Consider the following 18,718-nt stretch of genomic DNA (forward strand, 5'->3'; position numbering starts at 1 on the left):
GTTCTTCATGCTAAAACACATCTATTTACCTGATAATTGTTGTGTCTCATTCACCATAAGATTAGGACTTTGAATAAGGAAATGTGTCATCAGGTTTGCATTTGAATAAGCCATGCCTTTATTCCATTTTTGTCAATTCTGAATAGTTTCTTTGAGAAAGGCTCCATATACTGTGTATACTGTAAGTCACATTAGAATATCATTTTACATTTTGTATACCAGAGATGCTGGCATGACAATGGACTTTGATAATGCAAACATACTAAGGGCATACTAAAGTGACTAAAATCACAGCATCTGCAAATTTGGCCCTCCTTGTCTTGTTTACAATAAACCATCTTGACAAAGCAAACCTAATATGAACTGTCTTAATTGCAACTACTTGATTGGTGACAGGTCCAGCTTAGGCAATATTCCGATGGGGTTATTAGTACTGCAAAAACAAGCATTTGAGAGGGGTCTGTGGTTCGATTCGCTGCCTGAATGGGCTGCGAGCAGTTCTCAACCAGTAAATACACCAAAGGTCTCTATATGCTTGTTTCCAAGGTGGACTAGTGAAACGAAACCAAGGCTCTGAACCTTTTTTAATATATATAAAAAAGAGCCTAAAACTAAGGTGTTGGCCACAAAATCAATCAAACTCAAGCCAAACGTCAATGTGAATTTACATCATTAACTTGCATCATCTCAAGGTAACAATGCAAGATGTGAAATGGCTCGAGACAAGCTTTCAGATGAACTCAATCTCATCCTACGCTTAATGCAATGTGCTGACCTCAACCTTGAACTTAACCCACCAAATAGCAAGTTTAATGACCTTGTGTTGTGATGTTAAATTGGTAAAATGTGTATTGAGTCATTTTGGGCAATTAATACATAGACTGCCTCATTACAATAGTTTTGCTAAATTTTCAATGGCTCGATTAACAATGGCCCTTGGTTTCAAGCATCATAAAAACTGCTGTACAAGTATTAATATTTTTGATTAAAACAAGAAGTAGAGTAACTTCAGGTATTATAAACAAGTAGTAGAGTTGAAACCCTTTACATTACAATGTGTACTCTGTGTGTCTATATTTATTCCCTCTGCAAATGTGTGACTCATGATTTTCTGCCTTGTCACGCGCCACTACACATTTCAGTCATACTATTTTTTATTATCATTGATATGGATGGAATTACGTGAATAACGTAGGCCTAGTAATATTAATGAGCCAGACTAAATCCCTGTGTCCTTGTCCTGCTGCACTTAGAATGTATTAACCCCCCGTTTCAGATAGTGACTGTACTTTGACCTATCCTGGATGAACAAATGCTGAGCTATACACACACCACATATGGATAGCTGAAAATAATATTTTGACAGTGCTTTAAACACATTGACCCTGGCGTCCTTATTTTTTGGCTACGTCATTACCCTTGTGGTTCTCAAACTTTTACATTTCAAAGATCCCCCATAACTCTGACAATATACAAATGGAACCAAATGGACCTGTTATGGTTCCATTTGTATAATGTCAGTTACAAACTTGTAACGGTCAATTTAGAACCCACGGCTCAAGGAAACCTGAGAGTCTCTGGACCCCACTTATGAAAGATCCCACACACTGTCTAGACACTCTAGAACTTACAAGAAAATCTTCATTACAAAAGCATCGTTTAGTTCTTTTACTTAGACCTTCATCAGGACAAACATGCATGTTATTACAAAAGTGGTGAAAATAGCAGATCTACAAGCTCACAACACGTTGCCATGCGACCTGCTGTGAGCTTGTAGATTGGCTCTTTTCACTGTTTGTTGTAGTGTAATAAATAGGGCTTTGGTTTAGGCTACATCACTCTTTCTTGGTCTATCAATCAATTCATTAATTAATAAAAGACGATGGGATTATATTCTGTTGCCTCAATTTAAATGACCTATTGCCTACCTAAGGTACCTTGAGTTTCTCACTGAATTGTGATTTTGAAATTGTGATTTTTGCATTCTTGTGTCAATGTGTGTCTCTTCATCATACATTTCATGTTGATTCAAGCCATTCTGGTGTTATTTGTTTCTCAGGTGATATGACAGTGTAGCCTTCACCTGTGGGCTACTTTTTGATACAAATGTGAGTTCAAGGCCTTGGGGAAAAAAAGAGAGCGAGCATGTTTACATCCAATCATTAAAGTTGTGTGTGTGTGTGTGTGTGTGTGTGTGTGTGTGTGTGTGTGTGTGTGTGTGTGTGTGTGTGTGTGTGTGTGTGTGTGTGTGTGTGTGTGTGTCTGCCTGCCTGCCTGCGTGCGTGCGTGCGTGCGTGCGTGTGTGTGTGTGTGTGTGTGTGTGTGTGAGAGAGAGAGAGAGAGAGAGAGAGAGAGAGAGAGAGAGAGAGAGAGAGAGAGAGATGGAGAGAAGGGGGGGAGAATTGATTGACATGGTAGTAACGCCAATGATTGCCACAGTAATGACAGGAATGAAGATAACTGTCTTTGTGAGTGAGTTACACAGCATCATAATTCTCATCCTTTCTCAGATTACTGCCCACCATGGCTCACAGACATTCCAATGTAATGAATGCACCTCGCCCTTCTTTACAGCACTATCGCAACGCAGCGTTGCCAGGTTGTGTGAGAGAAATAAGCAAACGGATCTACAAGCCCAAAATAAGCAACTTGAGCTTGAAAGTAGCAGATCTACAAGGTCACAGTAGATGCTTTCAACAACAACAAAATTCAATAAAATGTGGAATATTTGGAAGATTTTTTGAAACATTCTAACAACACAAATTTGGTACGGGGGGCTCCCTTGCACATTTTCAGATATGGGTTATGGACAAATACATAATTAATTTGGGGGTCCTTGACTTGAAAATATTTGAGAACCACTGGTTTAAATAATATTAAAACACATTTTGAAGCAAGCCTAAATAAGGAAGTACACTTTGGAAACAAGCCCAAAAAAACGCAACTACCAGTATTTACAAGCAACTTCACAGAAAAAGAAGCCCAAAGTCGCTTATAATACGCCGACATGGCAACAGTAATCGCAACTATTGCTCTTTTTTTTCCTCCCCACTATTAACCGCTATTAACCAAGTGACGAAAAAACATTAAAGTTTGAATGCTCGATTGTTCTCGGCAAAATAACACGGTGGATGATGTTGCGGTCAGTGTGACATCCGTGCAAAACGGACAATTTGGTCTCAATAAAGTTAATTTTAACAGTACGCCCTATATTAACCGAGTGCGGCAGAACCCTTTTTTCCACATTCGCCATCTTGACGTCGCGAGCGGTGTTGCCAGATTTTGCGAGAGAAATAAGCAACAGGGTCTAGGAAAACAAGCCCAAAAAAGAAGCTACTAGGGGCTAGGCTGATTGAAAATTGCAGATATACAAGCGCACAACTTCTCGTGATGCGAGTGCGACGCGTTGTGAGCTTGTAGATCTGCTATTTATTTATTTTTCATTAAGAAAATATCTATGGGGGGGTGTCTGGAACAAATACATATTAATTTGGTGGTCCTTTCCATGAGATGTAAATGTTTGAGAACCACTGGTTTAAACAACATTTAGGAAACCTAAAGCCCAACTAAGCAACTACACTTTAGAAACAAGCCACAAAAAAACGCAACTTGCTGCAACTACCAATATTCACAAGCGACTTTACAGGGAAAACAAGCCCAAAGTCGCGTATAATAAACAGACATGGCAACGCTGGTTGCGAGGAGCGTATATTATGCACACGCGGCGGAAGGATCCCAGTTAGTTCAGTTCGGCAGAGCACAGGCAGCAACGCGGTTGTGGTGCGGACGGACAGTTTTTCTTACGGGTGGTTTACCTCCTCGTCGTAGGCTCTTTTTGCTCCCATTTTAATTTTAAACCCCGGAGAAAAGAGGACAATCGTCCCGACAACCAAGACGGAGGAGCCACTCGACACTGGTAAGAACACGCGGAGTTGTACGCTTGTCTCGCGGCGTGTTTTATTAAAAAGAAGTCGGTGTCTTCATCAAAGGAAAAAAAAGCCGCCGTTTGTCCGCTGTGGGGCTACGGGGTGGCAAGGCAGGGGTTGCCAGATCTGTTTATTATAATTTCCCCGCAAGATTATATTTGAAAATAGCCGATCTACAAGCTCACAACGCGTCGCGATGCGACGCGTTGAGAGCTTGTAGATCTGATATTTTCAAATAGCTGATGTACATGTTAAAGTCCTCATGTGGGCCATAGTTGCTTCTTTTGGGCTGGTTTTCCTTGGCCTGGTTGCTTGTTTCTCTCACAGAATCTGGCAACACTGGTGGCAGGCAGGCAGCAGGTTCTGGATCTACTTTTCACAACGAGCTAGCTTGCTAAGCTAACACACCTTTTTAGAAGGGGAAAAAACATTTGTTTGGTTGGAGCGTGGATGTAAAGAACCCTTGACTACGTCGTTGGAAAGACACTTCATTCTAAATACGCGTGTCGCCCTCTTGCTTTTCTTTGACGACACGTCTTGGTCGTGTTGAACTGGTGAGCTGGAGTTTGGATCTATAAGCAGTGTTTGTTTATGTTAGCTAGTTAATGCTAAGCTAGCCTAAGCTTTGGCTACGGGTTAGCTAAAGCCTAACCTGTTAGCTTGCTAATGGAGGATAACGTTCAATGTTGAATTGACCACTTTTCAACCTTGCGTCCCTTTATTTGGGACATGTCATTGTAAGGCGGCGTTTGTTTGTTAGCCCTATCTAACAAGCTCAAATTAGCCTTTAGGTCTGCTATTATAAAACATATAATAACGGGGCTTATGAAGTGGTTAAAAAAATCGTATGGAGGTGATGTTGATGATGGGTGAATTAACTCAATCATAACCAGGTTAATCATAGTATTATTATTGTCATGCGTAATTATTATTTGTTTAATAGCCCTATGTATCTACAAGATCACGACATGGGTTTAGGTCTTATTTTTTAGTTTTTTTTAACGGGACTTAAAGTGGTTTAAAAACATTCTTATGGAGGTGATGATGGGTAAATTAACTCAACCATAACCAGGTTCATAGTATTATTATCGAAGTTAAACGTAAAGAGCGAGAAGTGGAAGTGATTGAGGGGGCTTTAGGGTGTTTTTTTGTTGCTATTTTGTATGCGTTTTTACCAGGGCTTGAGAAATGGTTAAACATTCGTATGGAGGTGATGATGGGTGAATTAACTCAACCATAACCAGGTTCAGCATATAGTATTATCATTGTAAGTTAACGTTAAGAGCGAGGAGTAGTGGAAGTGATTGAGGGGGTTTAGGGTTTTCTCTCTCTCTGTGTGGAAACCCAAGCTGCTGCTCAGTGGGAACTTGGCCGTGGTGGAGCTGTTGGTTGGTGGGGGGAGGGGGACAAATATGCCTTTGATGTTTTTTTTTCTGTGCCGCTGAATGGTGAATTGTGTTCACGTTGGCCTGGAAATACCCACCGCCCCACACTACTCTCCTCCTCTCTCCTCTCCGTCCTTACCGAGGAGGTGGAGGAGGTGGCATTTCCCCTTCAAAGAGGGCTGCGTTTACTAGGCAAAACACAAGCAAAGTTGAGATCAGTCTGGGAGAACTGTGGCACAGGACAGGTACACATTTGAGTCTGAGAAGGTACTCATTTTGTTCCTCTGTCTTTAAAAGGGGGACTTTGAAAAAAACTTTAACGAGACATTTGCCTAGAACTTTTTCATAGTCGGGGAGGGGGTCTCTTGCCATTGCTCTGAATATTCATTTATTTTTTAGGGTCTCATTTTTAATCTTTTTTTCATTTACTTTTTTTTTATGCCATATATCACACATAATTTGTGTCAAATATATAAAGTGTGTTACAAATACAATTAATTATCACTCAGAGCTGCAAATGCCCACAAGACAACATTAGGACTAATATATCAACCTGAGGGAGCTGGTTCAGGTAGATCCTTAGTTGTTTGTTTAAATCTGTGATCATTCGTTTATGTTTATTCGTTTATGGAATTTGGGTGCCCTGCGTGGGAGACCACATTTCCTTTTTTGCTCCTTCCAAGAGGGAATCCCTGATTTTGCCAGGGGAGACATTGGGCTTATGAGCTTCAGACAGTACTGCTTGGCAACCAGTGGGTGTCCTCTCCTACCCTTTCTCGATGGGAGAGTAGTTAGTTGGACCACCTCCAACCACTGCAGATGTTTTAGTTATATTGGATTTGGATTAACATACTGGTTAAAGTAACGTTGTATTCAAGTGCAGGTTTTTTTATGCTTGCGAGTGTAGAACTGGATGGATAAATAAATGACACTGAGGATTTGACTGTAGCCCCAGAAGACGACATTGGGACTATTCAGTCGGAGCCCCGTGTGGATGTGAAATGTATAAACATTAGGTTTGCCTTGGCAAACACGATTAGAGACACCGCTCTCACGTGTGAATTAATTTTCTTTTACACACACAGACTTCGAAGCTGTGCGGACTGAGGGCAAGCGAGAACAATGGCTACCCAGTGTGAGTATGAAAAAAAAATTGGGACCCTTTGATCTCCCGGTGCATTCCGTAGAAATTCGGGTGTGTTTACATTTCTGAAAAATACTTTAATTACACTTAATACGCTATCTGTGTTTTTATGAATATATTGAACGTGTGTTCAGGTAAGCTCTAAGTCCTCAAAAAACATGGAATTAAGTGGAATTAATATCTGTCTCTAGCCCGAAGTGAGCAAACTTTAGCCAACTTGGGTTCTTTTGAAGTTGAGGATAAAAGCTTTGATTCATTTAAATGGAATTTGATGTTCACACACCCAATTTAAAACGGAACACCTGGGTATATCAAATAAATGTGAGTTGTTTGCTGACAAATGTGCTACCTAGTTGCATGCACTTGTTCATGTTTTTTTTATTATTTGTTGCGTCTCATATGAGTACACTAGAGTAAAATTCTTCGGTTTTGGTTCCTCAACATTGTAGCAACAAGAAATATTTAAGAATTATACAAAGTAAGTAGAAATATCTGTGCTTGAGTCAAAATATTATAGTGTTGCTGAATTGAATACTTAGAACACAATGGAAACAAGTGAAGTCCCAAAGACTTTTTTGTGTTATCCTTTTAGCCTTAATGTCTTACTGTAGCACTTGAGGTTTACATTTCTGACCTAATAAAGTATTCAATCAAATAGTAGGGGTGCAACAGTTAATCCAATTAATTTTAAAATCACGTGTGTAATGTTCAAAAACGCTATTGCCATCTACAAGCTCAACATGTCATGTGAGCTTGTGAATCTGCAAAAAACACCCATTGTACAATGACGTATTAAATGGGGCCCGATATTGTATGCATACACATTTAAGCTTTTGACTATGTTCAACTGGAATTCTTATGATTCTTTTCCTTCCTCGACCCCCCACCCCTTTCCTTTGCCCCCTTGTAGCTGATTTGATGGAGTTGGACATGGCCATGGGGGACAGCAAGGCTGCAGTGACCCAGTGGCAGCAGCAGTCTTACCTGGACTCTGGCATCCAGTCTGGCGTGACCACCACAGCACCATCTCTGAGCGGCAAGGGCAACCCAGACGCAGAGGAGGATGACCCCGGCCTCTACGACTGGGAGTTCAACCAGCCCTTCACCCCCGAGGCTCCAGGTATGCGTGCTGCCGTCTCTCACACGAACACAACCAAATGATCAGTCGAAGTCATCATCTTTGAATTTATTCACTTGTATAACGTGTAGTGGTAATCCATCGTCCCCTCTTCTTTGCCAGACATGGAGGGCTATGCCATGACCCGGGCACAGCGTGTGCGCGCCGCCATGTTCCCCGAGACACTGGAGGAGGGCATCCAGATCCCGCCCACCCAGCTGGACGCGGCTCACCCCACAGCGGTGCAGCGTCTGGCTGAGCCCTCCCAGATGTTGAAGCACGCCGTGGTCAACCTCATCAACTACCAGGACGATGCGGAGCTGGCGACACGGGCCATTCCTGAGCTCACCAAGCTGCTCAACGACGAGGACCAGGTTGGTGCACAAGTGAAACGAATTAATGCATGGATTAAAGTTCGATGTCGCCGCGACTGATTTCAGTAATTTGAACACAAACCAAAATGAGCAAATCTCATCATAACCTTTTGTATTTAAAGGTTAAAATCTCAAATGGGTTAATTGCGAAACCGTGGATGACTAGACACTGGTTAAATTATAAACCAACACTCCGTCTCTCTCTCTGACAGGTTGTGGTGAACAAGGCTGCGGTGATGGTTCACCAGCTGTCCAAGAAGGAGGCGTCGCGCCACGCCCTGATGCGCTCGCCCCAGATGGTCTCCGCCGTGGTGCGCGCCATGCAGAACACCGGCGACGTGGAGACGGCCCGCTGCTCCGCCGGCACCCTGCACAACCTCTCCCACCACCGCGAGGGGCTACTCGCCATCTTCAAGTCCGGGGGCATCCCTGCCCTCGTCAAGATGCTGGGGTGAGATACATAGCCCATTAAGACCTGAGGACGATTTTTACAAATGCCTTCAAATCTTTTCTGAAAAAACATGTATGTTATGTATATCGTTGCTGTTGGTCAGAAACCATATCTCCATATTTATACTTTTTGTGTTTTATTTTTTGGTAAATTAATGCCCTACTTGATCATACTACAGCGTCACTCAAAAGTAGCAGATCTGCAAGCTCGTTTTGAGCTTGTAGATCTGCTACTTTTGCTATGTTCGAATTTTAATCCTGAAAATGAACAGTTTTCGACAATGGACATGTGATATAGATATCTCACTCACTCACTCACTCACTCACCCACTCATGCATATGACATGGATGCTTTCCCGGTTTTAATGGGTAAACCCAGGAAACAAGAGGCATGGACGTTTGTTTATGAATGTTTGGGGATTGTGCGTGCACAGGCTTGGTAATGTTTTGGAGCACCTCATAGAAAACAGTTTGGAGACCAATGGGCTTTTGATTAAAAGCCGCATTTCGGTTGTGTTAATATGCTAATGGCTCAAGTATTGGGCTAGCAGTCAAACATTTGGAGCAACAAGACTCGATGTTGTGCCTTCTTCTTTGTAGTATGCACAGGCCTCTAGGTGGAACTTGGTCTAGTTTCAGTTTTGTGACCATAGTGTGTTGATATACAACTCTGGATGCGACTTCAGATACGGAGACCCTTGCATGATTAATCACACAGATTTTAAGGAAAAGTGATAAAATGCCTGTCGGAAATACTCCTTTTCATTGTGTATATTGCTAACTAACTAATTGGCTTCCGCTTGGCTAAAAACATCTCATCCCTTTTTCAATATGCAGTTCAGTCAGTTATTTCTACCTACCTTTCCAGTAATTAACTATTTATTTATTAAAGTTTGTGGTCACGTGGTTGTTTTAGTGGTTTCACTGTATAATGCACAGGTACACAATATACACTTTGTAGCCATGTGTGTTCCTGATGGCTACTGTAGCTCTGTCTGACAGTCTTGTGTGTGTGTGTGTGTGTGTGTGTGTGTGTGTGTGTGTGTGTGGAGCAACAAAAATACATTAGTGGAGGTTCTTATCTACATCAGTATACCAGGAACTGTGTTTGACATGTTCACCGGTGGATCTTGAATTGTAGTCTTGGCGAGTACACAGCGCTCTTGGCAATTTTCAACCTGATGTCCTTATTTTTCTTCATAATTGGTGGACATTTATAAATGACTTTCAAAATTACAAATCTACAAGCTCACAACGAATCGCAGGGTTGTGAGCTTGTGCGGCAGCTGCTTTTAGTAATATGTCGTACGACGAAGTATATCTAGGGTTTTAAGTGGTTATGGGTACTCTGCAGATACATGGCTGCTATATCTTACGGTGCAGTAGGAATCTGTGTTATTGAAGTGCTGTGATGGAGATGGAGAAACTATTTCAGGTGGAAGGACTATCCAAACTTGAGATGATCCTGTTACTGTAGATGCTGAAGGTTTAGTCACTGAGGCTTTGCATGCAGGTAAAGGCGGGAACGTCTGCCCAACCACAAGGAAATCCTTCACACCTTGTTAAATGAACACATCACGTCTGTCTCTTTGGGTTTTTGATCTGATGGGAGGACAATAAAACCCAGTTGAATGCATATTCTGGGGGGAACAGTAGCCAAAGATGGCAGATCTACAAGCTCACAAAACAAATGCACACTCATTTTGTGCTTGTAAATCAGCTATTTTTGGCCAAGATTTGTTGTAGGCTGGGGAAAAAGCGGTCCAAGTAAGTACAGGGCCAACGCTGTCCAGTTTACCAAGTCTACAGGGGTTTTAAGTGGTAAAGCCTCACGCTAACATGGTGGAAAACACTATTGTTGAAACTGACATTGTAAATGGGGATTTCTCCGTTTGTCATCAGCTCACCGGTGGACAGTGTCCTGTTCTACGCCATCACCACCCTCCACAACCTACTGTTGCACCAGGAGGGGGCCAAGATGGCCGTGCGCCTGGCCGGCGGTCTGCAGAAGATGGTGGCGCTGTTGGCGAACACCAACGTCAAGTTCCTCGCCATCACTACCGACTGCCTGCAGATCCTGGCTTATGGCAACCAGGAGAGCAAGGTAGGAGGAGTGCTTTCACACTCTGTGGAGGCGGGCATTTGCATGTTGGCGTCTCTCCAGCCCCCATAACGGCGTCATATGCACGGTGCAGCCACACATCTTTGCATAACAGCCTCCGCACGACCTGTACCAGATCACTCCGTCACCAGCAACTAGGGCTGCAACTATCGATTATTTACTTTAACTACATTTTTGATAAATCGATTAACCTGAGGCAGATTCAAAAAATGTCTAGATCCTCAGTTTTCTGAAAAACGTATGTTACTATATATATCAGTGGTTCTCAAACATTTTCAAGTCAAGGACCACCCAAAATGATATGTAATTGGCCGCCAACCCCATTGCCGACTCAACACATTTTCAAGATTTAAAAAAAATGGCAGATCTACAAGCTGATAGCACGGCACTCGGTGCCGAGCTATGAGCTTGTAGATCTGCTATTTTTGAATGGCCAAAGAAATCTAAAATGACACCGATGCTTCCCAGGTCTTAATGGCATAAGTTGTGAGCTTGTAGACTGACTATTTTCGGTTATTGGTTAGTTTAAGATTTGAAGTGTTCAAACTGGCAATAGACTGCATGTTCAGCCTTAGCCTGACACTGAGCCTGAATTTTCATTTAGTTTCACCCCATTATTCAGCCTTAAAGCCCTCTCAGTGGAGCCGTTTTCTGATATTTCATGAGGGCAAAGTTTCTCATCTGCATTTCTTCAACTTGGTTGGCTGTATGGCTACCAGACTTGATCATTTTATACATTGTGCTAATTGCTTATGAAACACTGTGTGTGAGAGCTCCTTTCACGCCATTTCCCAAATCACAGTTTAGGACTTGGCCTAATCTACATTTGATTAAAGTCTTCTTGTTTTGCTTTAATCCCTGCATAGACTGGAAGTGAACGTGGCGCTGACACGGATGTGACACTAACACTCTTTCTCTGTTTTTGTCTTCCTAGTTGATCATCCTGGCCAGTGGTGGCCCTCAGGCCCTGGTCAACATCATGAGGACCTTCACTTACGAGAAACTTCTGTGGACCACCAGCAGGGTGCTCAAGGTTCTCTCTGTCTGCTCCAGCAACAAGCCTGCCATCGTGGAGGCTGGTATGTGTACATACAAAATAGTCCATTACTGGAAGCTACAGTATCGTATGAGCGCTTTCTTTACTTGTATTGTCACTAAAGTGTACTGTTAACTCCTCGAATTTATCACAGACATACCATGGCCGCAGAAAATACTCTGTTCTGATTGGGCCAGAGGATACAAATTATTTTTCAGAGAATATTTAGTCTCCATAATGTGTCTGGGATAATCAACTCGGAGTTTAGCAAAAAGCAATGCACTCTTGTAGAGTGAAGCGTAATCAACCTTCACGTTGTGCGTTATCCTTGACTAATCACACAGCATCACCGTGTCAGTTATGAGGAAGATTGCATTTTTATAAGAACACTTGTATCTTTTGCTGTGGGTGCAGGTGGCATGCAGGCACTGGGGCTCCACCTGACAGACCCCAGCCAACGACTGGTCCAGAACTGCCTCTGGACCCTCAGGAACCTGTCGGATGCCGCCACCAAACAGGTACAACACTTTAAGCCCTATATGCGCGGTTGTACAATGAATGGCAAAAGTGGCTGCTCTACACGCTCCCATCTGATCTCTTGTGAGCTGCTATTCTGAAAAAACATCATTTTTTTTTAATGTACAAAAGCACCTGATGAGGTATAATGGCACAAAACAGCCCATGAAATGACGCATTCCTTTGGTTCACACATTTGTTCTCTTTTTTTCTTTTTCCCAGGAGGGAATGGAGGGTCTTCTTGGGACTCTGGTTCAGCTGCTGGGCAGTGATGACATCAACGTGGTGACATGTGCTGCTGGCATCCTGTCCAACCTCACCTGTAACAACTACAGCAACAAGCTGATGGTCTGCCAGGTACATATGATCACACAATCTTCCAGAAAATCCTAATGATCTAAGATATTTCATAAAGGCAAAGGTTTAACCCTCTGGAGTCTGGCATTTAGTTTTAAAATACAAATTATCTTTTTTTTGTAGGAGTTTAGCATCAATCTGCGATTTCTTCATCAAAACATAATTATTCTGCATATTGTGTTAATTGTTTATGAAACGGAGTGCGTGTGTGTGTGGGGTCTACTTTCATGCTCGCAGCACTAGTGCGTGTGGGGGAGGCTATTTTCATGCTGTTTCACAAATCACAGATTAGCACTTGATCTAACAAAAGATTTTGTTTTGCTTTAATCCATGCGACACACACTCCTATTTCACACTGACACATTTTGATGTCTTGCCTTATCAGGAATTTAAAGAGACTGTATCCCAAGATGGCTGTCTAGAGTGTCTTCTCAGAGTGACTAAACTGATATATTGGCTCCTGTTATGTTAATTTATTTGACATAGACATGACAATCACATGCATTGTTTAAATATTGCACAAGTGCTCATTTCCAACAACTGTCCACAGGAGGCATTTCTAAATAGAATAACGGTAGTCTAAAACCCAATCAATCATAGTATAAGAGTATATTGTAATGATTAACATAATCAAACTTAATAATTTCAGTGACCAGTCAGAAACTATTCATGCGAGTGCAATTGATTTGATTTCAACCATAGTTTGAGTCCTCTGTTAAACGCATTTGCGTTCTCCACGCCGGTGTCCCCACATCGGTCTAATGTCTGCTCCCTGACTTGGCATTGGTTTTCAGGTTGGCGGCATCGAGGCCCTGGTGCGTACGGTCCTGCGTGCTGGCGACAGGGAGGACATCACAGAGCCCGCGGTCTGTGCCCTGCGTCACCTGACCTCCCGCCACCAGGACGCCGAGATGGCCCAGAATGCCGTGCGCTTGCACTACGGCCTGCCCGTGGTGGTCAAGCTGCTGCATCCACCCTCCCACTGGCCACTCATCAAGGTAAAGCCTGAGACTTAATACTTGATGTGGATCACTGAAAATAACAGATCTACAAGCTCAGTGTGAGCTTTTTATAATTAGCATATGATTCAACTGTATCGTATTTTGTGGTGTTCAACAGTCTGATTTCATTCATTTAAAGTCAAAACATGGGACAGCAGGACAGCATTTTTTTAAGTGTACCGTTAAGGCTTGTGTTATTTGCTTAGACTCTTTATTGTTACATTTTCTTGTGTGTAGTTGCGTATATTATTGGATGAAATGCCAAAATATATGGTAATGAATATCATGGTCTGTGGAATTATAAGTTATCAGTTAAGTGTTTTACAAAATGTTAATTCTTCATTATTCAACTTTGTTACAGGCCACGGTCGGTCTTATCCGCAATCTGGCCCTTTGCCCGGCCAATCACAGCGCTCTGCGGGAACAAGGAGCCATTCCCCGATTGGTCCAGCTGCTGGTCAGGGCCCACCAGGACACCCAGAGGCGTACCAGCATGGGAGGCAACCAGCAGCAGTTTGTGGTATGGGAGCTCAAACTACATTGTTTTTAACTTTAGATTGAATACTTTATTAGTCAGAAATGTAAACGGCATGTGGTACAGTAAGACATTAAAGCTAAAAGGATGACATTAAACAGTCATGGGGGCTTGTTTCCATTGTGGTCCCATGTATTCAATTCATCAACATGGTATACAAAATTAACAATGCATATCATCTACAAACACTATGTACAAAAGGGATGGGGAAGGAAAATTACATGTACCCCCCCCTTATAGTCTCTTGATGAGTTTTTTTGTTGTTGAAAGAAACCAGTGTTGCACATCTTTTAATGGATGTATGGTGTCAGGGCATTCCACATTATGGTGGCAGAGTAGTAGAATTAGAAGTTTCCCATGTTTGTTCTAAATATGGGTGGTACCAGATCATGGTCTCTCCCTCTAGTGTTGTGGGTGTCATTCACTTTGGAGAAATAGTTCGACATGTATGAGGGTACTGAGGGCAATGTCTGACTATCTTAAATGCCAATTTTGAATAGTCAAAGTCTTTACCAGGGCTGTAGAATATTCAAATTTTTAATAACTAGGGCGTACACATTTTGATCAGTTTCTGGCATCCCTAGTTGGGAGTTGGATGTCCATTTGGTTGACGTTTTGTGTCTCACACAGGAGGGCGTGCGCATGGAGGAGATTGTGGAGGGCTGCACAGGGGCTCTACACATCCTGGCCAGGGATGTCCACAACAGAATTGTCATCAGAGGACTCAACACCATTCCACTCTTTGTCCAGGTATAAGAAATGCATTTATCTGCAACGTGTCACGTTTTATATTTACTGTTGGTCAGAATGTTTCACCTCGCTTCCCATGTTAATTTCATCCTTCTCATTGGCCGTGTCTCTCATTCATTGTTTTTCCTCTGTGGTTCAGTTGCTGTACTCTCCAGTGGAGAACATCCAGCGCGTGGCAGCTGGCGTGCTGTGTGAGCTGGCCCAGGACAAGGAGGCTGCAGAGGCCATCGAGGCCGAAGGAGCCACCGCACCACTCACCGAGCTTCTGCACTCCCGCAACGAGGGCGTGGGTAAGTGTTGACAAAACGTTCTAGACACGCTGTGCACTACAAGTGAGCTTGATTTCCATTTAGGAACTAGAGCTGGTTTAATATTGGATCTTTGAACTGCTCACATTAGAGCAGCGGTCAGCAACCTTGGATGTCAAAAGGGATTTTGGACCAAATACAAAATCTGTCTTCCGCAAACATATTTAAGCCTCACAATGAAGGCAACCCGGGCTATTAAGTGTGTATTGGCCTATCAAAATGACTAAATACAAAAACATGTTTACGAACACTCATTAAATATGATAACTTCTCGGAGCAGATCAAACATACCGGTAATCCAGCAGCAGTGACTGTCAATGTCACTTGTCCACAAACTATTAAATTCGCTGCTTTCCTCAGTTATTTTTCGCATTTTGAATCCATTATGTAATGTGTAGCAGGGAATCACACCGGTTTGTTTACACAAGCCACCTGGCTGGCGCCTCACCAATAAATGTGTCGCATGCTGTGAGGCAAATTTTAGTTGGCAGAATTTTTTTAACTTATCTTTTATTCTACACAATTTTACAATACGTGTAATGTTTGGCCTCCTAAGCAACGATAAATAATATGTGAAGAAAATAAACGTAGAAGAAAACCTTGCCCGATAATCGCTCCTAATCTAAGCTGTGGTGGGGCATGCCATGCCACCCCTGATTGCCCCTTCGAACCAAATATCCCCGTTATCTTGCGCTGCGACGCTCAATGAATGCCCTGCTGACATTGTGACACGTGAGCTTGTAGATTAGCTAATCTCATTGCACAACTAAGTGTAACTACACAAAATCACATTTTATCTGTTGCTTCCTCTTTTTAATCTGTTTGATTAAGTACATAAAGTGGTACATTTGTTGACGTGTGCGTGTGTGTTCTCCCACAGCCACCTACGCGGCAGCCGTCCTATTCCGTATGTCTGAGGACAAGCCCCAGGACTACAAGAAACGCCTGTCAGTGGAGTTGACTAGCTCCCTGTTCAGAACTGAGCCTATGGCCTGGAATGAGGTATGCACGCACTCTCACTCAAATTTACTGTACTCCACAATGCAATGTGTCTTTGCTCATCTGTGATGTGTTATTTCCAGACTGGAGACCTGGGTCTGGATATGGGGGCTCAGGGAGACCCTCTGGCCTACCGTCAAGACGGTGAGTGTTGTTGACGTCACACTGATGATCCATCTGCCCGTGCAAATAACATCACAGCCCTGAAGCGTGTTTTTTTTTCATGAGTATCAAAGGGGGAAACCCAGAGCCTCGTCAGACTTTCATTTTCCTGTCAAACTTCCTCTCAGCCGCAGCACAAGGTTGCACTGAGCTGTCCATCAGCATACAAGATTTTGTCATTAAAGATGATAAAAATGTTCTTCCGTGCGACTTTGGCTCCAGTCCTCTTTGACCTTGACTGGCTCACAGTGAAACACAGAATACACTTCAAAATTCTACTCGCCACACCTACAAGGCCCTCGACAACCTAGCTTTCCCCTACCTCAACCAACCGCCTCCACCATTTTGTCCCTTTCGGTCCTTCTCCCTCATGTCCAGTGACATCCTAACATCCTGGTGGTCCCTAGGAAGACCAAGCACCAGACCTGGTGTGACGGGGCCTTCTCCGGTCCCACACCCAACCCAGATCAAAGCAGCCCTCACCCTCATCTTTTAAAAGAAACTCCCTCAAAAACACACCGCTTCAGACTTTCTTTCCCCACCTAATACTCTTTCAGTTATTTTAACCTTTCTATTTTTAACAATATTCAAATTTAAAATGAATTGTTGCTTTAAGATATTTTGTAAAATATCTTTGAGTACCTAGAAAAGACACCCTGTACGTTGGCTGTATTGATAGCGTGACAATCTCCTATTCAGATGCCTACCGGGCCTACCCTGCTGCCTACGGCCAGGACTCTCTGCTGGACCCCATGATGGACGGGCCTGACTATCACGCCGACGCCCTGCCCGACCTGGGCCACCACACCGACCCGCTGCCCGACCTGGGCCACACCCAGGACCTGATGGACAGCAGCCAGCTGGCCTGGTTCGACACCGACCTGTAGGATAGGTAAGAATCACAACTAATTTACATTATGCTAATGTGATGTGTACAGGACGTCATGTGACAAAAATAATAGATCTACTACCAGCTAGCAACATGTTGCACCGTGATACAGTGTTGGTTTGTAGATCTGTTCTTTTTGTCACGTGACACCTTCGCGTGAGTCTGTCTTGGGGCATTGATGGCACACTGGAGTAAGGGCCTCGTCATTGCACCGTATGATTGCTATAGACTTGGAAATTGGGTAAAATACTTTGGAGGTTTTGAAAATTCATTGTTAAAAATGTGTTAAGTCTGAGAATCCTGTATGTATAACTCTTCCTTGGACTTTACATAGATATGAGCCTCTACAGTGCCATCATTTAGATCTAAAAAAACACAAAAGGCTGAAATACCCCTTTATGGTCACAACATATTTCCCACAGGTGTATGATATGAAAGGGCTATTACACTTTGAAACTTGAAATTTCTGCGGTCAATTAATTTATCCCTGTCTGTGTCCCATTTGCAGGTGTATTCCCATAGAACCTGCATTGTGATTGGCCTGTATCGTCTGAAGCTGCGGTGGTGATTGGCTGAAGGTGATGGAGAGGGAGGGATCTTAGGAAGTGCCTGACACATGAACACATGGAAGATGGTTACCATGGGGAAAGTTGGAGCAAGTCGGAGGGGAGGGGGGGGGGGGTTTATAAGGCATTAGTAAGAGGCGTGGAAACACACAGTGGTGGTTATGGAGCAGGTTGCCTAAAGACGGATGCGTGCACATGAGTTGGATCTTAAAAGATGGAATCACATATGTTTTAGCCTTGCCTGTATTCTTATCATTATTGTTTTTGTTTCTTACTGTTTTCTTATTCTATTTTTTATTTCATTTTTTGTATTACTCATTTTCTGTTATGGTACTGACCCAGCTTGCCTTGGCATTATGCCATCTGTTAATTTTCTTTTCATTTGCCAATCATTTGTAATCTTTTTTTTTTTTTTCTCTTTCTTTTTTGTCTTTTTTTAAAAACGTATGTTATGTAGTGTTAAGTTATAGTGGTATTATACAATGTTCCTTTTTGGTTTATGGCCGAATGTGTAGAACACTAATCAGTTGAATCGTACTCTGACTTAAAAGTGTAACATTGTGTAGTTCTTTTTTTTTTATATAATCTCAACAATGGAGAATTATGCATTCTTAATATGTGCTTGTTAAAGCATAAAGAAAATATGTCAGTTGTCAAATGTTCTAAAGGGGGGGGGGGCACGGGGTCAAATTGAGGGTGGGCCAGGGGATAAATCTAGTCAAGTGTTTTATATACTGTATCACTGGTAGGTTAACAACTATTTTGTATGCTCTCATTGGATGTCTGATAGAAAAAAGTCACTTATGCTATCACTGTTGGTGGTCTGATAAAACCAAGTTTTATGTGCTATCAACGGTAGCTATAGGTTGATGATGAACCAGTTGTAGTCCTGCTGTGCTTTTGGAGACATGGTTATGACAACGGCTGAACAATAAAGTGGCATTTTATTTCACTTTTGTTGTCTTTTGTTCTAATTTACCAGTTCTTGACCTGCAATTTCCTATTGCAATGCAGCATGAACACAGCCTTTTATTTTGCCCCATTAGAGGTAAATACTGTTTATTCCACCACATTTATCTGA

At 42.6% G+C, this 18,718-nt stretch overlaps 1 protein-coding gene across 2 annotated transcripts; it reads left to right on the top strand.

Moving 5' to 3' along the window:
• The first annotated feature begins 3,754 nt into the window (after positions 1-3,754).
• Positions 3,755-18,589, top strand: LOC311061301 (catenin beta-1-like). Of its 2 annotated transcripts, none has more exons than XM_084079880.1 (17): positions 3,755-3,916; positions 6,397-6,446; positions 7,366-7,575; positions 7,696-7,946; positions 8,159-8,397; positions 10,299-10,500; positions 11,453-11,597; positions 11,969-12,072; positions 12,293-12,427; positions 13,222-13,425; positions 13,790-13,948; positions 14,594-14,713; positions 14,853-15,003; positions 15,902-16,023; positions 16,104-16,164; positions 16,882-17,074; positions 17,580-18,589. In XM_084079880.1, exons 2-16 carry the CDS (start codon positions 6,434-6,436, stop codon positions 17,067-17,069), a joined length of 2,304 nt encoding a protein of 767 aa, XP_083936006.1. In that variant the 5' UTR covers positions 3,755-3,916; positions 6,397-6,433; the 3' UTR covers positions 17,070-17,074; positions 17,580-18,589. The 2 variants fall into 2 exon arrangements, with proteins under 2 accessions (XP_083936006.1, XP_083936007.1); XM_084079881.1 differs by lacking the exon at positions 3,755-3,916 and adding an exon at positions 4,309-4,480.
• The last annotated feature ends 129 nt before the right edge of the window (positions 18,590-18,718 follow it).

The sequence above is a fragment of the Gymnoscopelus microlampas genome (genome assembly GCF_963454915.1).
Source record: "Gymnoscopelus microlampas genome assembly, chromosome: 15".
NCBI classification, from domain to species: domain Eukaryota; kingdom Metazoa; phylum Chordata; class Actinopteri; order Myctophiformes; family Myctophidae; genus Gymnoscopelus; species Gymnoscopelus microlampas.

Coding starts and splice junctions, on each gene's coding strand:
- LOC311061301 (XM_084079880.1), top strand. Junction 7,576..7,695: donor CTTCACCCCCGAGGCTCCAG/GTATGCGTGCTG, acceptor CTTCTTTGCCAG/ACATGGAGGGCTATGCCATG. Junction 12,428..13,221: donor ACAAGCTGATGGTCTGCCAG/GTACATATGATC, acceptor ATTGGTTTTCAG/GTTGGCGGCATCGAGGCCCT.